Source organism: Dysidea avara, chromosome 8 (genome assembly GCF_963678975.1).
Source record: "Dysidea avara chromosome 8, odDysAvar1.4, whole genome shotgun sequence".
In the NCBI taxonomy this organism is placed as follows: Eukaryota; Metazoa; Porifera; class Demospongiae; order Dictyoceratida; family Dysideidae; genus Dysidea; species Dysidea avara.
The window spans coordinates 9,411,067-9,435,018 of NC_089279.1; the positions used below are offsets into that span (position 1 = coordinate 9,411,067).

Sequence of the window (23,952 nt, forward strand, 5' to 3'; positions counted from 1 at the left end):
GCGCTTATTAACTAAACGGATTAATTAAGAGTTCTATTGTACAAAATTTGCTGCTAATAAAATAAACAAATTAATTTTATGTTACACTAATCTTATTAAAGAAAGTTCCATGATGTGATGGGGTGGGTGGTTGGTGATTTCGGTACATAAATATCTGTATCAAGATGGCGACATCCACCATCACCTGAATTGTACCACACATCCAGAATTGCATCGGTGCCTCTCTCAATAAGAAATAACCAGTCTTGAATAGATCACCTGATGTCCAGCATACTATCATCATAAAGCTAAAATTACAAAGAAACAGTATAATTGACGAAATAAACTGCAATCCATCAAACATTGGAACTACATATTTAAATTTGGGACTAAGAAATATCCTATTTCAGAGTTTGAAATGAATGGAACAAGACTGCTATGCAATGTGTTTTTTTGGTTGCAGAGATTTTGGAGTAACTCTTATAGTAACTCTTATGGTTCCATTGCAAACACACTAGAGTGTACTCATGCAATCAAGTCACTTTACTTTGAAGAGATATGACATTTTCATGTCACACACTATCTATTTACTTACCTCATGCCTTGTACTGACTTGTTCTGAAAGTTCTTCCAGAATTGTGGTACTCCTAACATGGCCTCGGTCATGAGGGAGGCAAACCCGAGCAACTCAATGAAGACAGTGACTTTTTTTAATAAATATGTCGCAGCAAACCCTAACACACTGATACACAATATGAACTGACAGTAATCACGAAACTGAGTCCAGTTCCAAAAATGTTGCAAATTAAAATCTGCAATGGAAGAAACACAAGCAGTTGTATAAGTCCTTAAAATAAATTTCATGGGGAAAGATTTCTACGATATATTTTGAGGTTACATTAAAGACACTAAGCTACCATGAGACCCACTGCACTTAGAAGATTTGTACTGTATAGTACCAACTTTGATGGAGGGATTTAGCAGGCTACAAGCAAAATTGTTAACTAACAAGTTTTTAAGCTACTGATAAATTTATGGGATCAGATATTATCGCCCCACCTATTTACACTGTAGGAGCTGAGATTACAAGATGTTTGGTGACACACAACCAAAGTAAGCTTCAAATTCAATTTGAATTTTCAATACAATCACACGTACTACTACAGTTCGTACTCCTCACCTAGGAACCTACGATGAGTAACTGTGATGGTCTTCTCCTTCTCATGGTCAACGTGGACACAAAGATGAAGCAACATTAACATGGCTACTATCATGATCACACTCTGAACTAGTAAAGGCCACTCAAACCTCTTGACATACCTGGATGAGACAAACCAAGTGTGTATGTAATGCGTGTGTGTGTGTGTGTGTGCCTGTGGTGTGTAGATCCAGTAATACAGGAAACCAAGATGTATATTGGGAACCCAACTATTGGTATTGTTTGAATTCCCAATGTAAATATTGGTTTCTCTGAACAAAAGTCAATATTGGTATTTGTAACTGGTAGCCCTACTTGATGCATGGGCAATTAGCGAGCTTTCTATCATTAATTAATGGCTCTTTAACAGTATACCTTCACACAGGTTGCTAGTGTAGCCTCTTGTAATTCTGTAAAGCTTTTATTGCAATCACATACTATACAAGACAAGAGTTGTTTCCAACATGTAGATCAATATCTGCTTTTATGAAATAGTTGTGTATATACGCTCATACACTTAATTATGTACTGTGGAAGTCTCATTTGTACTATTGTACATGTCTTTAGACCCCTGAGGGACACCTTACACACCTCTCTAATAAGGACATTGGCATGGTCACAAAGCGAGGGGTTCCAGATGCAGTATGGTACACGTGTGCTTGGCTTAGTGTGATCGAGTGTGAGAAACACGTGGAAACCACAATACACAATATTAATTTAGAGCAAGGGTATGTATGTGTGTGTATGTACGCTAGTCCTCTCACCAAAACAATATCCTCAGTATATTGGCTATTAGTAGGACGAGGCACACGAACGTGGAAAACCCTTGAGCGTCCTTGCTCCGCCAAATCTTCCGATATTGCGGGATATACGGCACCACCCCGCCGAGTACCATAGCCGAAATAGCCACCCATATTATTAACGTCTCCACTATACTGACAAAATCGTTGCTACCCATATCACCTCGTATCTCAGAGATGACTGTCAAACCTAAGTATCTGGTAATTCACGAAATATGGAAAATAGTTCCCAAACTACATACAATTATCTCGTTAATTCGCGAAATCACAGAAAGAGGTCGTTTGCTTGTACGAGACCACGTTGCTTCAGTATTTGAGCCATGGTAGGTAGTTTATCAGTTACAACACTGTGATTAAAAGCACTGTAGCACGGGAGAGTAAAAGTTAGAACGACTGAAGAACAAGAGGAAGCGAAGAGAAAAGAGAGAGCCGCGAAAGTTCAGCTGTACAGAGATTTAACCAGCAAAATTTACAAGAAGGTACTGAAGCCACTAAGCATTGGTAACAAATATTCTGTGTAGAGAGAATCCGGAGAGTATGACAATGAAGCACTAAAGTTAACGGAGAAGGTCCTCACCCCAAACCCGGAGATAACCACATTATGGAATTACCGCAGAGAAATTTTCATAGAGAAAATGAAATCAATGTAAGACATAGCGTACACGTACACGCACACACACAACACATCACACACACACACAGACACACACTCACACATTACTTGTAGGCATACAATTGAGATGTTTTTCATTGTAATACGGCCTCATAATATTTTTTTCCAGGGAGCCAGAAAACATACAAGTCATCCTGGATTCAGAGCTTCGATTTTTAGATAACTGTTTGAGGGTTAACCCAAAATCATATAGTGTGTGGCACCATCGCTGTTGGGCTATGGAAGCCAGCCCTACCCCTGACTGGCTGATGGAGAAAAAATTGTGTGACCAATTCCTGAAATATGATGAGAGAAATTGTAAGTTGATCAGTTGCAATATAATCACTTTATTTATTTTAACAGTTCACTGCTGGGACTATCGGAGATATGTTGCAGCAAAGGCTAACTTGTCAGCCGACGAGGAATTCCAGTTCACCTCACAGAAAATTGAAGCCAATTTCTCCAATTACTCGGCTTGGCATTATCGGAGCAAGTTATTGCCTCGGATACACCCGGGGGATAACCAGGAAGTCAGTGAAACTGCCTTAGCTGAAGGTATAAATATTACCCTAGTGTATATTTGATTGTGGGTTTTGGTATTGTAGAATACGAGTTAGTTCAGAATGCTTTCTTTACTGATCCTAGTGACCAGAGTGCATGGCTATATCATCGGTGGCTGCTTGGAAGAGGTAAGTTAACAAGTGTGTGTCATTACAACAACTATTGCCCCTTTGATTAAAAAAATAAGCTATATTGTGACAAGAAGCTTTTTTTGGAATAATTGATACTGTGAAACCTGTGGATCACATGATGAAAGGTTATTTGTTTAAATTGGCTATTCCAGATGTGTCATTTGTGTACTAAGCTGCTAATGCAGTTACTTGCTTAAGAAATTTAGACTTAAAAGATGCAAGGGACTGCTCTTACAATTAAACTCTCTGAAGCCAATGTTGTCCCTTATGTTGAACACAGAGGAGGTACCAGACCCTGTAGCTTAGCTACACTGTATGTTGTTGCTGGAGGATCACCACTGCTGGAAATTTTTCACAGTTATTAAAAGTCCACTGAAATGGTAAATACACTTTGGCTATTATCAATCCTTGCTACTAGTGGGATAGGTTGGTGCATGTGATTTAGTCAGATTTTGTTTTGTTTAGTAGATATAACACATTTTAGTGTATTGTGGTTAGTCAATTATATTGCATCATATCACATCAGACAAAGAAACTTTAGTATGCATGAGGTGCCAGAAGTGTCCATGTCGCGGTCCATGTACAGGTAAATTCAATTTAGTTCACTACCATAACAACTTGAAACCCTGTAAGAACTTGTACTGCAGCCAGTTACAAACCTACAGGAGATAGTTAGTGAATTTACACTGGTTTTGTGGTTAAGAACACTCAAGAACATCTGTTAAAGGGACTGTAACTCAACAGTACAGTGGATGAAGCAAGTCTAAGTTTATTTCTTGGATGTTTTGAATACATTTAAGGGTCCAACACAGCGGATGGAGCTCCATAGAAAAACGCGAGGGAAAACAATTGTGATGGTGCCACTGGCAAGGTATGCACGAGGTATTGTCCCTGCCAGTTTGTAAACAAACCAAACTAATCTTACTTCAGAGAAGCATAATGAAGCGTGAGCATCGATAGCACGAAGCACTACTGGTAGGCAACAACTCCGCTATTGTTATCCAGCAGAATGTTCCAGTAATCTTGGAACACAACACAGTTCAAAAGGAGAACTTGCTATTGCCACCTGCACATTATGCTTACACTTTTTATCTACCTTTCCCATTGTAAAGTGTGTAATAACAATACTTCCGGTTCTTTGTCTTACGTCACAATGTGATGCAACTAGACTCTGTGGCATAATATCTCATAGCAACATAATAGAATTTTTTAAAATTGTTTTTGTGTATTTCATGATACAAACAACCTATTTATTCAATAAAATGGCAAGTGAATTTTCTATTTCAGTGGACCTTAAAGTATTGATTTCACTCCCTGCTTTATCAGGTCCCTCCCTAATGGGATAACACTTACAATAGTAATATTTTTATTATCTTATTGCAGAGTCTTGTCCACTGATGATCAATACAATTGTTGCTAGTAGAGCCCCACCCACTCTTGTGGTCACTTTCAATAGAGCGGTGTGTTTATCAGATTGTGTTCATGTGAGCATCAAGGTTGGGGATTCCCCACTTTCTGATCCTGCTTGGAGCATGTCCGCCGGAGAAACAGCCAATGACAAGCCAGCAAATATGTGGGTGTGTCTCCTTGGTGATAAGGTTACCAGTGACAATAGTGTGAAGATTGAGTTAAAACGTGATCAACAGTGTGTGACATTAGAACTGGAGTCTGGTGAGTTACTGTATTTAACTCACTGCACACGCAAGGGGGTTGGTTTTTCATAGAGATACACTGTATGGGGACTAACTGGAGATGTGTATTATAATAAAGTCTAAATACGTAGACACGCCTGATTCACAGTAACACTGGTGCAAGCAAAGATTCCTAATTGTGCTGTATGTTAATTGATTGTATCACCATCATTGCCACGAGATAAGAAATAAATGTCCAGATAGATGCTGGGCTGTGCTTTTTCATTACAGGAAATAGGACCGTATGTATCAAGGGTGTTGGATATAGGCAGCTGTTTATATTAATTTAACACAAAGGTGCAGTATCATCTCTACAATACTGCTAAGCTGTCTACACTGTACAAATGGTGACTAAGTTGTTCCTCTAACTTTGTACACTAATGCACTTCCCCAAAATATATATATGTTTAAAAAGAAACTGTTATCTCTTTGTTTCTACCAGAAATTATACTATACGGTATAGTGTAGCCAGCCTACATGTACCAGACTTTGGTCTGAGGAGGCCGGTATCATGAAACATCTCATGATCTCAGAGAAAAGTTAGTACCCATTGAATCCCGGCGCTTCTGTCCCAACCTAGTATTTTAATGTAAGAATTATAGATCCATGTATCACACCACTCAAGAGTCCTTCCTTTGGCCATTCAACACTTTCTATGACTTCTGTAGCTAAGAAACAAACACTGCACATTATGTGGCACACTTCTTGTAAGTGTGACCAAATTATACAAAGGATTTACAAGTCAATCAGTGCCATACTGCCTCTGGGGCGTGGTGCAGTGTGAAAATTGTAATGTATGGTTAATTGCAGGTGCAAAATATTAGAAAGAAAATTAACAACCTGACATATTATCTTTTTACAGGAAGTCAAGATGCATATTGGTTGTCTACAGCTGCTGAGATTTGCCAGTTAGTTCATCTAACATAATAAAGTATTAGTATTACTAGCGGTACCTGGTAGGTCATATAACACTGTTGCTACCAGCTCCATCTTGGAGTCTGAGTTGAAGTCATGTGAGCAACTATTGGAACTGGAACCAACAAATAAATGTGTGTGGTTGTGTAGCATGTGTGTGGTTGTGTAGCATGTGTGTGGTTGTGTAGCATGTGTGTGGTTGTGTAGCATGTGTGTGGTTGTGTAGCATGTGTGTGGTTGTGTAGCATGTGTGTGTGTGCGTGCGTGCGTGCGTGTGTGCGTGCGTGCGTGCGTGCGTGCGTGCGTGTGTGTGTGTGTTTCTCTCAGCCATTCAGCCATTGATAATACCTCCATGCTGTAGGGTGTATTCTGACAACATTGTTATTGAAGCAATGTGTTGACCCAGTCAAACATCATGAGGATATTGTGAAACTGTTTGCATCACTTAGTGAAGTTGATCCTTATCGTCATGGTTACTATGCAGACCTCTGTAAGTATACCATAACAACTTATTGTGTGGTACCACTATAAATACACTTATGTCTAGTGTTAAAATTGTATTGGCATGATAGTGTCCAGTCAAAGATGCCTTTGGTGATTATTGTTTGATAAATTTCACTCCAGCTTCTGTGATAATGTGTTTTCAATAGGGTTAGGGTTAGTGATGGGTAAGTGATGGGTGGATTTAAGAATGAGGAATGGTTGGGGAAAAATGACCATATAGGGAGAAAGTTTCAATGGGCGAAAGTATCGTGATAGAGGGCAAACAAATTTATTTGCGATGGATGAAAGTATGGCAACGCCCACTCAAAGTGTTTAGCCATGCACATAATAAACAATGCACATTTCTCAATAAGTGGGCGTGGCTCACGAAAAAAGCTGGGCTGCTGCATGTTGTTGACTATTTCACATGTCCACCAATCCGGACAGATACTCTTCACAGCTAGCAATAGCATTTGCATGGAGTTTTTGACAAATAGTATAGCGGCACAACCAAAAATCGTTCACTTTTTCATAAAGCCATAAAACTTTCCACATAAATAGTAGTCCTCAATACATGTATTTTTAGATATAGTGCCATTGCTGATTTGACCTTTGGTGACCTTTACGGCCATTTTTGTATAGAAAATCGATCATTTTTGTCTTTAACTCCCTGAGGCAGTAATTAACTTGTTAAAACATGGTACCAAACAAAAGATCTTGCTGATAGAAACAACTTGGTTTTTATTTGAAGTCAATAGGTGATTTCATTACAAAGTTATGATCATATTTATTAGCTGCAAAATTTGACATAATTATCTGCCCACAGGTAATTCACACCTCGAGGGCAGGTAAATATATCAAATTTTGCAGCTAATAAAAATGATCATAACTTTGTAATGAAATCACCTATTGACTTCAAATAAAAACCAAGTTGTTTCTATCAGCAAGATCTTTTGTTTGGTACCATGTTTTGACATGTTAATTACTGCCTCAGGGAGTTAAAGACAAATATGATCAATTTTCTGTACAAAAATTGCCGTAAAGGTCACCAAAGGTCAAATCAGCGATGGCACTATATATCTAAAAATACATGTCATGAGGACTACTATTTATGTGGAAAGTTTCATGGCTTTATGAAAAAGTGCACAATATTGCCAATTTTGGGGGCTATGCTGCTATACTAAACCCACAAAAGTTTTGCCCATCGAAACTTCCCCCTATATGGTACTTGCAGTGTAGTGCTACTAAAAATTATGCTGAAACAAAAGGCTGAGTACTCTAATAGAACAATCACTTGTGTGACTGCTCTATTAGAGTATCTAGTGCGTTTCACTTGTCACTAACACGTTTGTACATTACAGTAAGCAGACAAGTGGTGGAGTGTTCACTAAGAGAATCATACACCAGTCAAACTAGAAAACTGAATTTGTCTAATAAAGTGAGTATACTAGAAAACGTGTGTCTCATTTACTTTATATTCCAAACAGTCACTGACGAAGGTGTACCATACAGAGTTAATGTGTCACCTCACAGTGTTGGATGTGTCTGGTAACCAGTTAACATTGGTACATGATGTGCACTATTTGAAGTGTCTGGTGGAGTTAATCTTGGACAATAATGAGGTCAACAAAGTTCAAGCAGATATTACGAAACTACTCAAGCTGCGATTGTTGTCAGCCAAGAATAATCGTATCCTTGATAGGTTACAAACTTTATTTATAGGTCTACCAGTTTTATATGGTGAGGTGGACTCTTATGGTCACTATAATGAGGTGGTCTTACCCATGAGGTGGTTACTACACAAAGATTTTAATCCTGAACTTGTTCCTTAACGTTCTCCTTAGGAATATCTGACTTGTCCACATTAAAAGGTGCAGCCATACAAGAACTAAATGTGGCAGGAAATCCTGTAACACAGTTGGATGGCTTCAAAGATCATGTGATGCAACACCTCCCACAATTGAAACACTTGGATGGCTCCAACATAGTGTAGTTGTGGTATATAGTTGTATTGATTTTATTAGTCAGTATTTATGAGCAGTGCTAACTAAGGGTTTAGGTAAGATTTCCTATAATGTAGCTTGCCAGTTGCCATGTACAACAATGTTTTATCAGCATTTAAATATCTGTACACGTTTCAACTTTTATCAATGGTTATTCATTAATTAACATCTCAGCCCATAACTGGGGAAGGGGAATTTGAATGAACCTTCCTTTACTTTAACAATTTCATAAAAAAGACTTGCAGGCCATTGGATAAAGTCAGACTTGTTAGTAGAAGGAAAGGCTATAGGGCACTGAAGGACAACACCCATAATCGGCTAACTTGCTTATCAAATATTTTATAGAAGTAGTGGTACGGTGTGTAGCTAGTATAATTATGTGGGTACTCAGGAAGTCCAAGATTGTTTCAAGCCATAATAAATACTGTGATATCAATTTCCCATTATGCTCCTAGGTTAGCAACATTTCTTACAATTATCTTGGAACGTTTTAATCAGTGAATGCTCTATTAGAGTATTTCACTATAAACTGACCCATAGTTTGAAGTATCCACCTAGTATGCTAGCATTATGCTGGCATAGCACTCCAGCCTATTATACAAAGAAGATCATCTTTAGCCAATTGTGTGGAGTTAAAATATCTATTTATGCTTTTTATTATGCTGGCATATTTGACGCAGGCCTACCGTGCTGTGACAACACACTATGCAGTATTTATTATTTGCTCAACCAATTCATGTTGATTTCGTGTATTAACCAACATTGTTACATCATAAGTAATTATGCTATAGTGCACAAGGAAAATTGTTGGTGGCTGGCTAGCTAGCTACACTGCCTTGAAACAAGATCTGCTCATGTAGCTACTGTTGCTTTCTCTCATTAGCTATGTTGGAAAAATATTATTAATTTATAAGCTAAGCAGTTCAAATGGTCCAAAATGTTAAACCTATTAACACATCTCAGAAACTCTTCATTCTAATGAAGCCCTAACTCGCTATGTGTTTCCAGCCTTCTATTCAATACTATAAAAGTTTTGAGTCATTGAGTGCACTCCAGGCTAGTGTTGTTCAGTGATCATATGGGAAAGTTGATGTTTTAACTAAGGCTTGCCACTTGCCAATCTAGGACCATACAATTTTAGTCTTGGAAAAGTGAAGTTTGAGCGCATTGTCACCAGCTTTCCGTACAAGTGTTCATAATCATTAGAGGACTGGACCACATTTGAATTGTTTGGAAAGTTAAAGCTATGGCTGGCCTATCTGATGTGCTATTAGGCTAGTGGTTATGCTACATACTAAAGTTACTTTGGTTACTGGTAACAGAAGCATTATCAAAGGACAAATCTGCAGTAGTCAAAAACGTTTTAGTAAGGTGCAGCACATATACCTGACTGTTCTAATAATTATTGGAGTTATGGGTATGGCTAATTCAATGGCAGATGTTTGGAAGGGAACGTTAATGCTCTAATAGCAGTCAACCTCTTGACACCCATTAACCCTCACTACATTAGTGTTACAAAAGCATTTTGAACTAGTTCTACAAGTTTGTCATAACTTTTGCTGAGAGTTTATAGTCCTGACCATCCGTATCCTTTCTAGTGTTGGCTAGGGAATGACCAGAAACTAAGGTATGACTTGGAATGGCCTTAATAAGCCTGTATTCCACAAATCGCCAGCCACCCTACACCTTAATAATTTTTTTTGGATTCTGTTGTGTGAGCTTCTTTTGGGCCTTGTTATAGTGTTAGTCAAGGCTGTACTGAGCAACACTTCTTACACTAAGAATAGCTGTGAAGTTAAGTGCAAGCTTTGCTGTTATCAGATACACCCGACTGCATTATTTATTTACGTGACTGCTCTTAGCTGTGCATAAGACTATGTATTACGTGTTGGTGCACCATAATGAGATATTAACTGCTGCTCAAGAGAATTGTTGGATATTGAAGACGTGTTAGTCCAGAGAATGATTTGTCCCTAGCAGACCCTTCATTTAGTACCACATGTGGATTTCAATATGTGAGAATACCAGTCAAGAACTAGATACTTTTAAGGTATACATGTGCCCACATACACTTTAGAAATCATAAGGGATATTACTACATGCCTACAATAATTGTTTGGTGATGCTAAAACATTTCCAAAGGGTGATGCATTCTGAATTCCCAGGAGAAGTTGGTCCTTTGTCAAATACTGCTTATCAGAAGAGCTTACTGATGTTGGCCAAATTAAAGACCATCACCATGGAAACAGAAGCCATGGTGAGTAGCTGTTGACATACCAACAGGAGATGTACCTCTCTTAGTGTCTGAAACAATCAGTCCCACAAAGACATTAACTAAAGATGCAAAATATCAATTTTGGATTGTCAGCAACTTTAATACACACAAAAGGACATAACTGGGCCAATGTTGGCCACCGGCTGAACAGTCAGTTTCAGAGGCCCATCAGTGATATTCAGTGCTTATGAGCTTCTGAAATGCTAAGCTGAATGGACAGATAGCATAATGATGTGGAGGAAGTAAGCCATTGATGGTTTAGTGGTGACCACCAAAGTGAACTACAAGGAATACAGGATATAATTTATCTTTAATATCCTTTAAAGATCAGTGCCAGTCACTTTTCTCAACTGAACAAGTAGAACACTACTTAAAACCTTGTTACCATGGATAACTTTACTTGTGGCGCACATGCACCTTTAAGTTAACCCACTGTAGAATGAGTTATTTACACTTGTATGTCACAACATAGATAATATATACCTCCGGAGGTATATATTATCTATGGTCACAAATATAAGTCATTTCATTAGGCACCAAACATCACAAAATTCACTCTGATTAATTGTGCACACAATTTGTACTAAAAATTGTGCAGATTGTCACATTCTGTTCAGTCCAAATACAAAAACATGAAATTACCAGACAAGCAAAGTTTAGCACTTCCGTTCTGTGACTTCAAAGTACAACTTTCACTCCTTTTTGCATCCAGGCCTCAATCTCCTCCACAGTACGAGGGACATCTGTTAGTAGGTCACACCCAGTAGCTGTGATCATCACATCATCTTCAATACGTACCTGAAAAATACAACAAGTTGCATGACTAGATCCCAATACTCTACAAGCAGTGTCCTAATTATTACATATTACGCGTAATAGAAATACTTGTTGTACTCAAAAATAAAGCCCATATCCTTTGTCTGTTAACTGGTGTGCTAGAATGCTTACATTCGGTCTAGCTGGTTGGCTAATACATATTATTCATGATTGTGCTGATCAACTGCATTAGAGCACATGTAATATATTTGACCCGATCTGGAAAACTGGTCTTATTGCTAATTTATAAGTATCGAGAAATGCAGTTATCAATAATTGTAGCTTACCAATGGTTGAAGTTAATTGTAAACAAATTTTATGTCAATTTCTTACCTTCCACTGTACCCAACAGCTAAGTTTCCTGCTACTTTAGACAATTTTAAACTCAATGTTGACAGTATCAGGTGAGCTTCAATAGGAGTGGTGGGGAGGGCAAGGGGTTGCTAGCAAAATGAAAGAGGAATGAATTGGGCCAAATTATGGGCCATTCAGGTATCAAATCTAAAAGGAAATTTACAGCACAGGTCTATATTTAATACCATGGAGCTTTACAGCCACATGCAGCTACCGAAAGCAACCAGCAAAAACAGACCATTCAAGACAGTCACATATTCACTGAATGACTGTTATATATTAGAATTTCTGACTGTTATATTATAGCATCATGATCTTGGTCTACATTAATGCCTTAGCCCTAAAAGCTTATGCCTTAATTCCCACACACGCACACATATCAAGTATTCTACATTCCTACAAACGAGTCCTTACCCCTCCAAAGTTTCGGAATCGTTCCAGCACATCTCTATTAACAAAACAGTTCTGAGCAGGATTAGCTAACATTGTGTCCAGTACCTATGGTAACACAACATGTAATGTGTTCTGAATGATGTTAAACTTACTGCATCCGCAAAGTACAGTCCTGGTTCAATTGTAAGGCACATGCCTTCTTTAAGCACTCGAGCAGTTCTAAGGCTTTTCAGGCCAGGTACAGTAGGACGTTCAACACCCTACACAGTACAAGGAAATGAGGTCAACAATGTACATAACACAGTATTGTGTTGTCAGACTACCTTTTCTTTGTGCGTGGACATGACATAAACCAAGTGGTTAATTTTATGGCATTTTCATAATACACACCTGAGCTGGTGTTGGAATGCAAAAAGCACACTCAGCTGGCCAACCCATTAAACCCTTGCCTAGTTAAACTGTACCTTTGTAAGGACAGTGGAGAAAATATTTAGCACTCAGCAAAATTCACAAAGGGTTCACAGAAATCATCTCATAAAGTAGTAACTAGTATAATGAATGCTAGTTAAAGCTCCACCGTGAGTGCAAAATGGAAAAAAAATAGCAATGAGAGACTAATACAGCATGAGGTGAAGTTGAGTGCTGTATTGGGCTCGAGCAAAGTGCTATTTTTTCATATTGCACAAGCATGGCGGTGCTTTAACTGGTATAAAGTGCTTTCCAGTCATCTTTGTTCGGAGTATTCATTTTGTTGACACGCATTGCATCGATTTTCAGTCAACAGACAATTGGTAAGTGTCTATATAGTACAAGTTTTGATCGTAACACAAACAGATACATAGCATCGTTTTGGCTACTTCTGACGATTTAAAATGCTACACACAAGATCAACAGTGTTGTATTTTCCTTTCAGTACTGTATGAAAATAACAGCACTCTTATTTGTTTGATATTTGCCCACGCAAGTGCTTTAAAAACTATTAATTCAACAATAAGTAGGGATCCAGATATAAAAAGTATTGAAACTAGGGTTCCACCGATACAGAAAAATAACTACCGATCCGATACCGATACCTAGAAGCAAATTTTCACCGATACAGATTCCGATACCGATAATTGCTATACAATTTACAATCATCTCAAGCTGGCTATGTGTGACTGTTCTAGTAGAATATATTATTGTGCAGTGACTGTTCTATTAGAGTATTTCGATCTTTTTCATGCAAACATAGTAAGTAGCAGTTACTTGATGTTTAGCAAAGCAATTCCTGCACCTTTTATGCTAGAATAATACTCAACACTATTTCCAACTTGTTATACCTCATGTTTTGCTAGCATAGGATTTATGATGATAGTTATGGTTATGACGATTGGCGCGAGTGGCTATTAATCGGTATCGGAATACCTGAATAACCGATACCGATCGATACGAAAAGCCCAATATCGGCTCCGATACGATACCGATCCGATTATCGGTGGAACACTAATTGAAACAAGAGTAGATGGTAGCTATGTGGGAAAATCCCTACTTGGCATTGTAGTAATGTGGGAAAATCCCTACTTGGCATTGTAGTAATGTGGGAAAATCCCTACTTGGCATTGTAGTAATGTGGGAAAATCCCTACTTGGCATTGTAGTAATGTGGGAAAATCCTTACTTGGGATTGTAGCAACGTGGGACAATCCCTCTAATTGGCATGTTTTCAATGCTATCTTTATAAAGCTAAAAATACCCAAGTAATAATTTTTATTACATTTTTATTAACTTTTTTTGATACTATAAAATACAACACAGCCACAGGGAAGCCACATCGTGCTATCGCGAATCAACACTTTGTGTTGTCAGCAAAAAGAACAGGAACAGAAAGAAAGATAAAGGCAAATCCATGATGCATGTATTGTACATACTGCGATTAACAAAACAGCATTTCGGGACAAAGCGACATTGAACAGTGAAGAAATCAATCCCGTAGCTTTATCCATTGCTGAGTTATGCTTGGCAGGAGGCATCAGGTAGTTAGTTAGTCAGTCAGCATAAAAATTCTGTTAAATACAGTAGAATTAAAAAAAAATTCCACAAACTTTTTGGAGGGGGTTGGCATTGGTCTGAAGATATTTTTTTGGCTTGGCTGTCCATTTCTTCATGATCCCTAATATACAGTACTACCATACTGCATTAAAAACAAGAAAACATCTAAGGTGGCCAGATATAGTTTAGTTTTAAAATGTCAAAACCTAGCATAATTATTTAGTCTGCCAGCCCACCTGCCTGCCTCACTGACCACAGTTGCAAGGTTAGAGCCAAACGAAACAGTGCATGGCCACCATTTTACACCACAATGACAGACTCACTGGTAGGATGTGCCTTTTGTGGCTCCAACAAATGTCTGCTTTCTGTGCTTTGCCATTCTTTCATCTTCAACTAAATGGTTGTCTTCTTCATGCCAGGAAACCATGCCGAGGCATTAATTTTCTGTATTGACACTTTCCTTAAAGTATTGGCTAAGCTTGGCTTACAAAATGATTGCAATGGCCTGTACCTCCTTAAACAATCAGAACATGCTATCACACCTCTACCATTCGGTGCTGAGGCAACGCCCCTCAATGATCTAGCTCCATAGAAAACAAGGTGGTGTACCACACCCCTAGCTTAAATCTACTGGGTAGTACTTTAGGGACATTGGGATACTCTAATACAGCGGTCACAACCCCCCACATGACTATTATGCTCATTGCCTGTATTTTCCGTAGTTAGATGGATTGCAGAGACACTTCTTGTTCCGTTCTTTGTATGTAATGCTGTGTAACGGGCAGAGCATGGCTGAAAACAAAGCATAATGGCCATCTTCCTTCTGTTATAAAATTGATTGTTGGGATGCGCGTTCTGATGCTTTATGGCATTCTGGCACCATTCTTTCTTTCACTGCGGTATATGCTGGTTCGTTTGTCATAATTATGTTATTTAAAAGAATATCCAAAAAGTGGTGAAACAAGGAAGGTTGCCTATACTTGCAGATATACTAGTGGATGTTAAATCCCATCTATAACCTACTTATTCTTTCTTTGATCTCTAATCCAACTTAACATTTCTATAATTGTTTGATATTGAATGGAGCAAGACGGGGTATTCTGTAAAGGTGATTTTTGTCCTGCATAATATTTCTACGATGGTGGTACATGCTTCACTTTGAGGGGTGGAGGACAGTACTACCGTCGTGTTTGACAAAAGCAGTCTGACAACGTAAGACTACACTACACATTCAAGTACCTCAGGATAACCACCAACATCATGCGTGTCACAGCCAAGGAAATGTCCCAGACCATGTGGCATAAACACAGCACCCATGTTGACCTGAATAACACACTGGTAAACAGCATGAGAATTACATTATCTCACTTTCATCATCTCTTCAATGTCTCCATGAAGTAGACCACATTTTACCAGTTCTTCCAGTTCAACTCGTTCAGCCAGTTTGTGCATTTCCACCCACTCAGTTTCTAATAGCAGACAAACCAATATAAATAATTATTCCTGCTGGAGTTTCCATACTAATTACTATAACAACAACACACTTGGTTATCCACCACACATCAGGGATAACACACGTAAGGTTTAATTTTAGTTTCTCACCCAGACTTCAATACTCAAAATAGCAATGCAGGAGGGTAGATATTTATTTTATATTAACTAGATAGCCAAATTAGCTAGCTAAAATGACGTAGTTTTCTTAGACTACTCTAGTTAGTTTAGAGGTGCATAAATATCAATAGGCCTTATTCACTGAATTAATTTCGTAGCGCTTATAACCCGTTGCAAAGGAGTCGTTCGCCAATGTGGACCCTTGTATGGCTTCATGTGACATCAGAGGGCGCTTACTGTTCTAAATGAATAAGGTCTATATCAGTATCAGTGAAAAGTTGGCTTTTTTTGCAGATATGAGCAGGTATTACACATAAGTATAAGTACTATAATTGTCCAAAGCTTCTTATGGTTGAGTTGGCAGCACAATGCTTAAATAAGTCTCAAGTTATGGTTTTCATGATGACCAGGGTTCAATTTATTTTCTTTTTTTTTTTACATACCTTTTTATCATATATTACCTTTTCACAATTCTTCTTTATTTCTTTACAGAAGTTTTATTGACCACCTTTTAAGCTTTTTGAGTGTCAATACTGAAAACCTTTTTATGTTCAGATATTGGAATCAGTAATTTTGCAGCCAATATATCTGTTATCGGTATATTTGAAAATTTCTGTATCGGTGCACCTCTAAGCTAGTTACTAACTTAAAAAGGTGCTGTCAGCCATCAGTGATACAAAAAATCCTTGATGTGGTAAGAAAAATAGTGATGTGGGCGGGGATGACAAATAGTAATAAAGTTTATGTGGTCTAAGCAAGGATTTTTAAATCTTCGTAGAAAAGCAGCTAAGACATCTCCAATTCCCTCCCCCAAGCATTTCTTCTTTCATTCCTACTATATACCTGTGTAGAGCTTCAGCTAGCTAGTTGCCTAGTACATACAGCATGCTAGTGGGAGTGCTGTACCAATCAGGGAGCATTCCTACTCAAACAGCTTTACCATAAGAGTGCATTTACGGTTACCTGGCTTAGCAGCAGCCAACACAGCCCTGCTAGCCTTCAGTACAGCATTGTAGATGATCTTCTGATCTTCAGTGAACTTTCCATTGACAGGAAATGAGCAGGTAATATCAGAGGTATAACAGCAGTATTCTCCTCCCATATCAAACAAACACATGTCACCATCCCTGATTGTCTTGTCATTGGGAGCTCCAGCATGTCCATAGTGTAGCACAGAAGAGTTGCAACCACTAGAAGGATCAGTATATTCTACTGAATGTTCTATTAGAGTGTTTTAAAGTCACTCACCTTGCACAAATGCATGTGTATGAAACGTGACGGCATCCACCTCGAGAATAGCAAACATGTCGAAAGTAACTCTCTAATTCATACTCCTTCATTCCAGGCTTGATAGTACGCATCACCTAGGAGATACCCACTTGTAATCTATGACATAACAATGGATAACAACCTCACCTCTTTGTGAGCCACACTGCTGATCTTGTTAGCATACCTTATCACTTCAACTTCATAAGGAGTCTTTATGACACGACTGAAATGATACAACTAAGCTAACACCATATTCACAGTATCCCAATGAATACAGGCTATTGTTGAACTGGTAGGCACAAAAGGTATCTCAAGCAATGGTCACAAGTCAGGCATAGTCATATTTGATGTCAAAAAACTAAACCGACTAATCAAACACAGCTGACTACGATATTTCTGTTAGTGACTGCCACACGGCTAAGGTGTATAACCAGGCTAGACAATAGTGTAAATTCAATGTTAAGACCAGAATGATATTGTTACTGACCATTCTGCTATCCTGGGATGAAGGAACTTGTTGTCCACAGTGAACTTGGAGATGCCATCAAAGTGAGCTTCACGAGTAAAGTGACCACTGTCTGTGTTCAGACCATGCTGTGTAACATAAGAGGACAAATGTACTGACAAATACAAAATACTTCAGAGAGTAACACACACGACGTTGGTGTTTTACAGGTGTAGCTGTCACATCAAAAGTTGATTTTATAACATACATATGGTATCATAGTCTTACAAAGCATGCAAGAGTCACTTGTACTATTAACTGCTGCCAGAGTTTATAAGCCAGTTTTAGGAGTCCAGGTCCCAACTAGGGAGGGTGAAACTGCTGACATTTTAAGGCCATATGTGTTCATTAAGCACGACACTAATGGATAAAAATGGTATACTATCACTACACACTCAGGTGACAAGCCAAAATAAAATTAATTTGTCAGTACACGCATCCCATTGTTACACTTACCAGAGTCAGTAGTACTGATGGTTTTAGTGACTCCAGTACACTGGATATCTATAGTGAACAACAAAACTTTATACCACAATCAATTCCTCATCTACCTACCTCATCAGTGTAGTGGACTTGGTCCACCTGGTACTTCTTCTTAAAGTGTTCTGGAGGATGAATAGATCCCATCCAGACTGCATATTCTGGTGGCAGACGAGGAACAAACAAAATTGATTTTCCTGTGTCTACTTCAACAGCTCCAAAACAGTCTGCCTCTAACACACCAAATGTCCAATGGAAATATGACTCCTACAAACATTGAACCATACAGATGAACTCAAGTTGTTGAGGCACATATCTTTTGGATTGTAGCTACATGGCAAGTAAAGCCCATCTGCAGAGAAGCTGCAATTCATAGCATAAAGAATGCAATGTATTGTGAAAATGCATTGAGGGTCCTAGCACATATATAATCCCACTGCTTTACACTGATCAGCACTGGAATATTTTGACTGGACATTGGAGTCATCACTTTTGAGATCATGATGTTTTGATGACTATGTTGATAGAACTTTGAAGACATACAATTCTGTTATGTCTATATGTGGTGAGAAGATGTAAGGAGTCTAATTTGCAATAATTCAGCCAGTGAAGTGGTGATGCAATGTTTGCTACTTAGGAAAATGTGTTTTCCTAAAGCATAGTTTGTCCTAGCAGCTACTTTGTTGGAGATGGGAAAAGTTATGAGGATCGATGCAATGATAACCATTGAACTTTACATGTCAGTACTTTGTTGTCTATATATCGGACAGGCTGAATCACTGGATAATTTATTACTGGATGAATGTACTGCATGAAACTTTCCCTGGCTCCCATAGTGCATATGTCACCGACACACAAACATACCTACACAAACAGTTCACCTGTCTAAACACTTCATCAGTGTCAGTACAATACCGTTGTTGTTGTTCTCCACCTTGTAACACCACTACTGCTCCCTGTGGACACTGCTCCTCCTTCAACTTACTGCACAATCGTTCTCGGTTGACTGCAAACAGTTTCAGAGGTATCTTATGAGTATCCCCTCCAAGGTGAAGACATGGCGGCCTACATTGGGAAGGGTTTCATGAGTAGCGTAGTACACCAAGAATATATACTAAACCTCGTATTAAACTCACTGGTCACTGGATGCCATGCTTTCTCTCAAAACAACTTCTGGCACTCTTAACGCGCTAGCACTTAATATAAAGCACCTGTGCGTTTAACTTAGCTCGTGCAGGTTTAGACCACAGACTTCCACCCCCGTGACTGACTAGTCTCGCGTGGCCAGACCCTTTCCGCGCAACCGCTTATCGATTGGAAATTATAAGCGCGGCGCGGCGCTTATAATTTCCAATCGATAAGCGGCTGCGCGGAAAGGGTCTGGCCACACGTGACCAATCTTCTGAGCGTACCTAGGTCTGTATAATGGAGGCTGAGGATGCTGCGTGAGTTCGTTATCTTTCACATACTGGCATAAAACAAAAATCTGTTACTGTAGGCTGCCATGTCTTCACCTTGGAGGGGATACTCACAAGGTACCTCTGAAACTGTTTGCAGTCAACCGTGAACGATTGTGCAGTAAGTTGAAGGAGGAACAGTGTCCAAAGGGAGCAGTAGTGGTGTTACAAGGTGGAGAACAACAACAACGATATTGTACTGACACTGATGAAGTGTTTAGACAGGTGAACTGTGTGTGATTGTGCATAGGTTATACACGTCTACGGATTGTGTAATCATCTGTGTGCGGCTCGGTGTAGTGCGTGTGCGCGTGCGTGCGTGTGTGGGTGTCAATGTGCAGAAAAGAGAACTTGCATACAAAATGCGCGTACAAAAATTACTTGACAACTGTTGCTACTCAGCCATAGTTGAGGGCAAATTTCAATGGGACTAATTGTGACAAATGTTCTTGGTTTTGCCACCACAAGCTACGCACAACAAATATCACTGTTAGACGCTGGATAAGGTTATACACAAATATCAAAACTAGTACAAGCGCAATATTAATTTTCGGTAGATTTCTCATGAATTATAGCGCTTTGTGGGATTTTGACTACAGCTATCCTAGTTTATACAAGTGACTAACCCAATGAACATGTCCTGTACTTCGCTAAACCATTGAGAACAGCTGTAGCACGTATTTTGTCCTCACACATGGCTGACCTAGCAACTGTTATTAAGCCTGTGTTTCATATGCAAGCTCTCTATTGTTCAGGATTCTTTTCCTAGATGCTTCAGTGTTGCAGTGAGTGGTCTTACATGGCCAGACTGCTTTTTCTCAGCACAGTGCTTATTGATTAAAATTATAAGTGCCTACTCAAAAAAAAAGAAACTTTTATGGGTGCTTATACTGGAAGTAGTGGTCTGGCCACGTGAGACTAGGTATATGATTGATCGCAACTTTACTATCGAAAAGGAAAGTCAATATAGTTTAAGGAATCATCAATAGGATAGTTATGGTACAGGAGCTCCAAGAGAAGTCCCATATGCTATAGCTCAAAGGACTGATTTATTTCTACAGAGTTGTAGGAAGAGCTGAGCAAGATCAAGATTGCTTGATGCATGGCAGAAATTATTAGCAGACCAAATTTGTTAGACCATAAATGATCTGTAGTAGACTAATTTTTTGCTACTGGTGTGTTTTGTGCGGTCAAACTCTCTAATCCGACACTCAATGGGAGCCATAAATTTTGCTGGATTAAGGAGGTTGTTGGATTGTCAAGTCACCTCTGTATAATCCAACATTGTACAATATCTAGAATTATTTCAGATTATGCAGTAAATTACCGGTAAAACGGATCACACAAGGTTTTTAACATGAATTAATTTTAGAATTTGCAAGTATTATAGCTTTTTTAAAATTATTGTCAACCAATGTTGCTTAAGAATAATTTTCTGTGATTGTTTTTAATGCTGCTATTATTCTGTTGGATTACAAAGGTCGAAAACAATGTATTTTCAAGTCTAGGAGAGAATTTAACTTTGTGTTGGATTATGGAGTACAGAGGTGTCAGATTACAGAGGTTGTTTTCTATACGAAAGTGTTGGTAAATGACATTTTGGTTGGATTAGACTGGATTACACAGGTGTCAGATGAGAGAGGTTTGACTGTACTTTTCCGTTTAACTATAGGAGTCTTATTTTCATTGGACATTTGGTGTGTTAGAGGCAGACTGTTTTGGAGCTGTTGAAGTAGACACAGGAAAATCAATTTTGTTTGTTCCTCGTCTGCCACCAGAATATGCCGTCTGGATGGGATCTATTCATCCTCCAGAACACTTTAAGAAGAAGTACCAGGTGGACCAAGTTTGCTACACTGATGAGGTAGGTAGATGAGGTATTGATTGTGGTATAAAGTTTTGTTGTTCACTATAGATATCCAGTGTACTGGAGTCACTAAAACCATCAGTACTGCTGACTCTGGTAAGTGTCTAGTGTGAGGTATACTTTAACCTGGGCATCTGAGTGTAAGGTGTAAGTCCATGACTTAATAGGAAATATATGTCCAGTTTCAGTATAGTACATTTCTAATATCTACACCATGCAAACACCCAATATTATTATATACAACATGTGCATGTTTTGTTTTTTTAACTCTGTGAACTCTTTTGTGTCAGTACATTTGTCCTCTTGTGTTACACAGCATGGTCTGAACACAGACAGTGGTCACTTCAGTTGTGAAGCTCACTTTGATGGCATCTCCAAGTTCACTGTAGACAATGAGTTCCTTCATCCCAGGATAGCAGAAAGGTCAGTAACTTATTATCTCACTATTCTGGTGTTAGCTCCAGTTGTGACATTTAGTCGTGTCATAAAGTCTCCATATGAGATTGAAGTGATGAGATATACTAATAAGATTAGCAGTATGGCTCATAAAGAGGTGAGAGTAGGTAACGTCAACCTGTTAACAGTTTGTTGCTGATGTGCACTCATCAATTGCTTGGATCCCTATGTTACTTGTCATTTATACACTAGTTTTACCAAAAGGTACATATCAGCTTGTTGCTCTTAGTTATTAGTTAGGGCTTTAGGTTGAATGGTTCCCCACTGGAATTTTGCTTTGCTACTTCAGTAGAATGAATCCAATCCATTAGCTTAAAGTGAATCATTGTATGATGCCCAACCATCCAAAGGGAGAAGACTCTGCTGAAGAGAAGAGGCTAGAGTCCCTTCAAGTTTTGAGATAATATATATAAGTTATATACTTTAATATAACAGTTAGTTGCATGGAGTTTCTACTGTTATAAGTTTGTGTTTCTGTCTAGGTGATGCGTACTGTCAAGCCTGGAATGAAGGAATATGAATTAGAGAGTTTTTTTCAACACTTGTGCTACTCTCGTGGCGGCTGTCGGCATGTCTCCTACCCTTGTGTATGTGGCAGGTGTGTGCTAAAACACTCTAATAGAACACACAGTAGAAATGTGATCTTTTCTAGTGGGCACAACTCTACTATCATATACTATGGACATGCTGGAGCCCCCAATGACAAGACAATAAGGGATGGTGACATGTGTTTGTTTGATATGGGAGGAGAATACTGCTGTTATACATCTGATATTACCTGCTCATTTCCTGCCAATGGAAAGTTCACTAAAGATCAGAAGATCATCTACAATGCTGTACTGAAGGCTAACAGAGCTGTAATGGCTGCTATTAAACCAGGTGATCTCTGTCTTGCTGCAACTGGTCTCCCTCCTCTATAGTAGAGCAATATATTTCAACAGTAGCAGCAGCAACAGCAGCAGCAGCAGCAGCTGTTGCCATATATGAAGCACTGAGTAAACTTGGCTGTACTACTATTCTAGGAGTTAAGTGGCTGGAGATGCACAAACTGGCTCTGCAAGTTCAACTGGAGGAGCTCAAGAAATGTGGTCTACTTCATGGAGACATTGAGGAGATGATGAAGGTAAGTTGTACATTTTGTTTATAATACTGTTGTACCTGCTACTTGTAGGTCAACTTGGGTGTTGTGTTCTTCCCACATAGTATTGGACATCTTATTGGTTGTGATGTACATGATGTTGGTGGGTATCCTGAGGTAAAGGGTGTGGTAGTATTGTTGAGTTAGGTATACACCCCATTTTATGTCAGGGTACAGAACGTCCTACCCAGCCAGGTCTAAAATGTCTTAGAACTACAAGGGTGCTGAAGGAGGGAATGTGTCTTACAATTGAACCAGGGATTTATTTTATGGAATCAGTAAGTTGATACCTTTTTGTACAGTTACGCATACAAATACCATAGCTATTAGAGGCAATGTTAGCTAATCCTGCTCAGAGTTGTTTTGTTAACAAGGAGGTGCTAGAAAGATTCTGGAACTTTGGTGGGGTAAGGGATAAGTTTGAAGGTGTGTAAGTTATCTGTGTTCTTCATGCAGGTACGTATTGAAGATGATGTAGTGATCACAGCTACTGGGTGTGACCTACTAACAGATGTTCCTCGTACTGTGGAGGAGATTGAGGCCTGGATGAAGTTAGGAGTGAAAATGGTCACTTGATGACTATAAGAATTAGATTATTGTGTCTTTAAATTGATCAAACTGTCCAAGGCACTTATCAAAAACTGTTGTCAGATAATGGACACTTTTCCTTTGCTCTACATCTAATGTTTTAGCTGTTAGATATGTGAAATTTGGATGACTTGTAAATAGTTTAGCATTCAAGTTTAAACTATCCATTTGTGTAAGTTTCTCATTGAAAATAGCCTGCTTCTCTGCAATTGTAATGGACCAGAATTTACTAGCTGTATGGTTTGAACCACCTAACAATATTGACCATATAATTGTTGCATTTGTGTAGCAATATACGAAGAA

The 23,952-nt window shown here is 38.7% G+C and overlaps 4 protein-coding genes across 5 annotated transcripts; 2 read left to right on the forward strand and 2 right to left on the reverse strand.

The window, feature by feature from the left end:
- Positions 1-2: 2 nt before the first annotated feature.
- LOC136264997 (solute carrier family 66 member 2-like) lies at positions 3-2,204 on the reverse strand. Its single transcript, XM_066059760.1, has 4 exons — positions 1,942-2,204; positions 1,160-1,299; positions 575-791; positions 3-287 (listed from the first exon to the last, which is right to left on the reverse strand). Exons 1-4 carry the CDS (start codon positions 2,133-2,135, stop codon positions 77-79), a joined length of 762 nt encoding a protein of 253 aa, XP_065915832.1. The 5' UTR covers positions 2,136-2,204; the 3' UTR covers positions 3-76.
- LOC136264994 (geranylgeranyl transferase type-2 subunit alpha-like) lies at positions 2,187-8,557 on the forward strand. Its single transcript, XM_066059757.1, has 13 exons — positions 2,187-2,300; positions 2,346-2,456; positions 2,499-2,623; positions 2,760-2,947; positions 2,993-3,184; positions 3,235-3,318; positions 4,705-4,992; positions 5,875-5,920; positions 5,973-6,061; positions 6,289-6,417; positions 7,772-7,848; positions 7,898-8,099; positions 8,255-8,557. The coding sequence occupies exons 1-13, from the start codon at positions 2,298-2,300 to the stop codon at positions 8,401-8,403; spliced, it is 1,683 nt and encodes a 560-aa protein (XP_065915829.1). The 5' UTR covers positions 2,187-2,297; the 3' UTR covers positions 8,404-8,557.
- A 2,674-nt stretch (positions 8,558-11,231) lies between these two features.
- Positions 11,232-19,433, reverse strand: LOC136264129 (xaa-Pro dipeptidase-like). Its single transcript, XM_066058827.1, has 13 exons — positions 19,280-19,433; positions 19,025-19,208; positions 18,219-18,410; positions 18,120-18,167; positions 17,646-17,752; positions 17,306-17,381; positions 17,138-17,253; positions 16,853-17,079; positions 15,647-15,747; positions 15,518-15,601; positions 12,404-12,511; positions 12,273-12,356; positions 11,232-11,486 (listed from the first exon to the last, which is right to left on the reverse strand). Exons 1-13 carry the CDS (start codon positions 19,294-19,296, stop codon positions 11,367-11,369), a joined length of 1,464 nt encoding a protein of 487 aa, XP_065914899.1. The 5' UTR covers positions 19,297-19,433; the 3' UTR covers positions 11,232-11,366.
- A 43-nt stretch (positions 19,434-19,476) lies between these two features.
- On the forward strand, positions 19,477-23,814 carry LOC136264130 (xaa-Pro dipeptidase-like). Of its 2 annotated transcripts, none has more exons than XM_066058828.1 (13): positions 19,477-19,588; positions 19,642-19,825; positions 21,273-21,464; positions 21,516-21,563; positions 21,784-21,890; positions 21,945-22,020; positions 22,406-22,521; positions 22,576-22,802; positions 22,946-23,046; positions 23,095-23,178; positions 23,232-23,339; positions 23,385-23,468; positions 23,518-23,814. In XM_066058828.1, exons 1-13 carry the CDS (start codon positions 19,569-19,571, stop codon positions 23,635-23,637), a joined length of 1,467 nt encoding a protein of 488 aa, XP_065914900.1. In that variant the 5' UTR covers positions 19,477-19,568; the 3' UTR covers positions 23,638-23,814. The 2 variants fall into 2 exon arrangements, with proteins under 2 accessions (XP_065914900.1, XP_065914901.1); XM_066058829.1 differs by having other exon boundaries at positions 19,513-19,592.
- Positions 23,815-23,952: the final 138 nt, after the last annotated feature.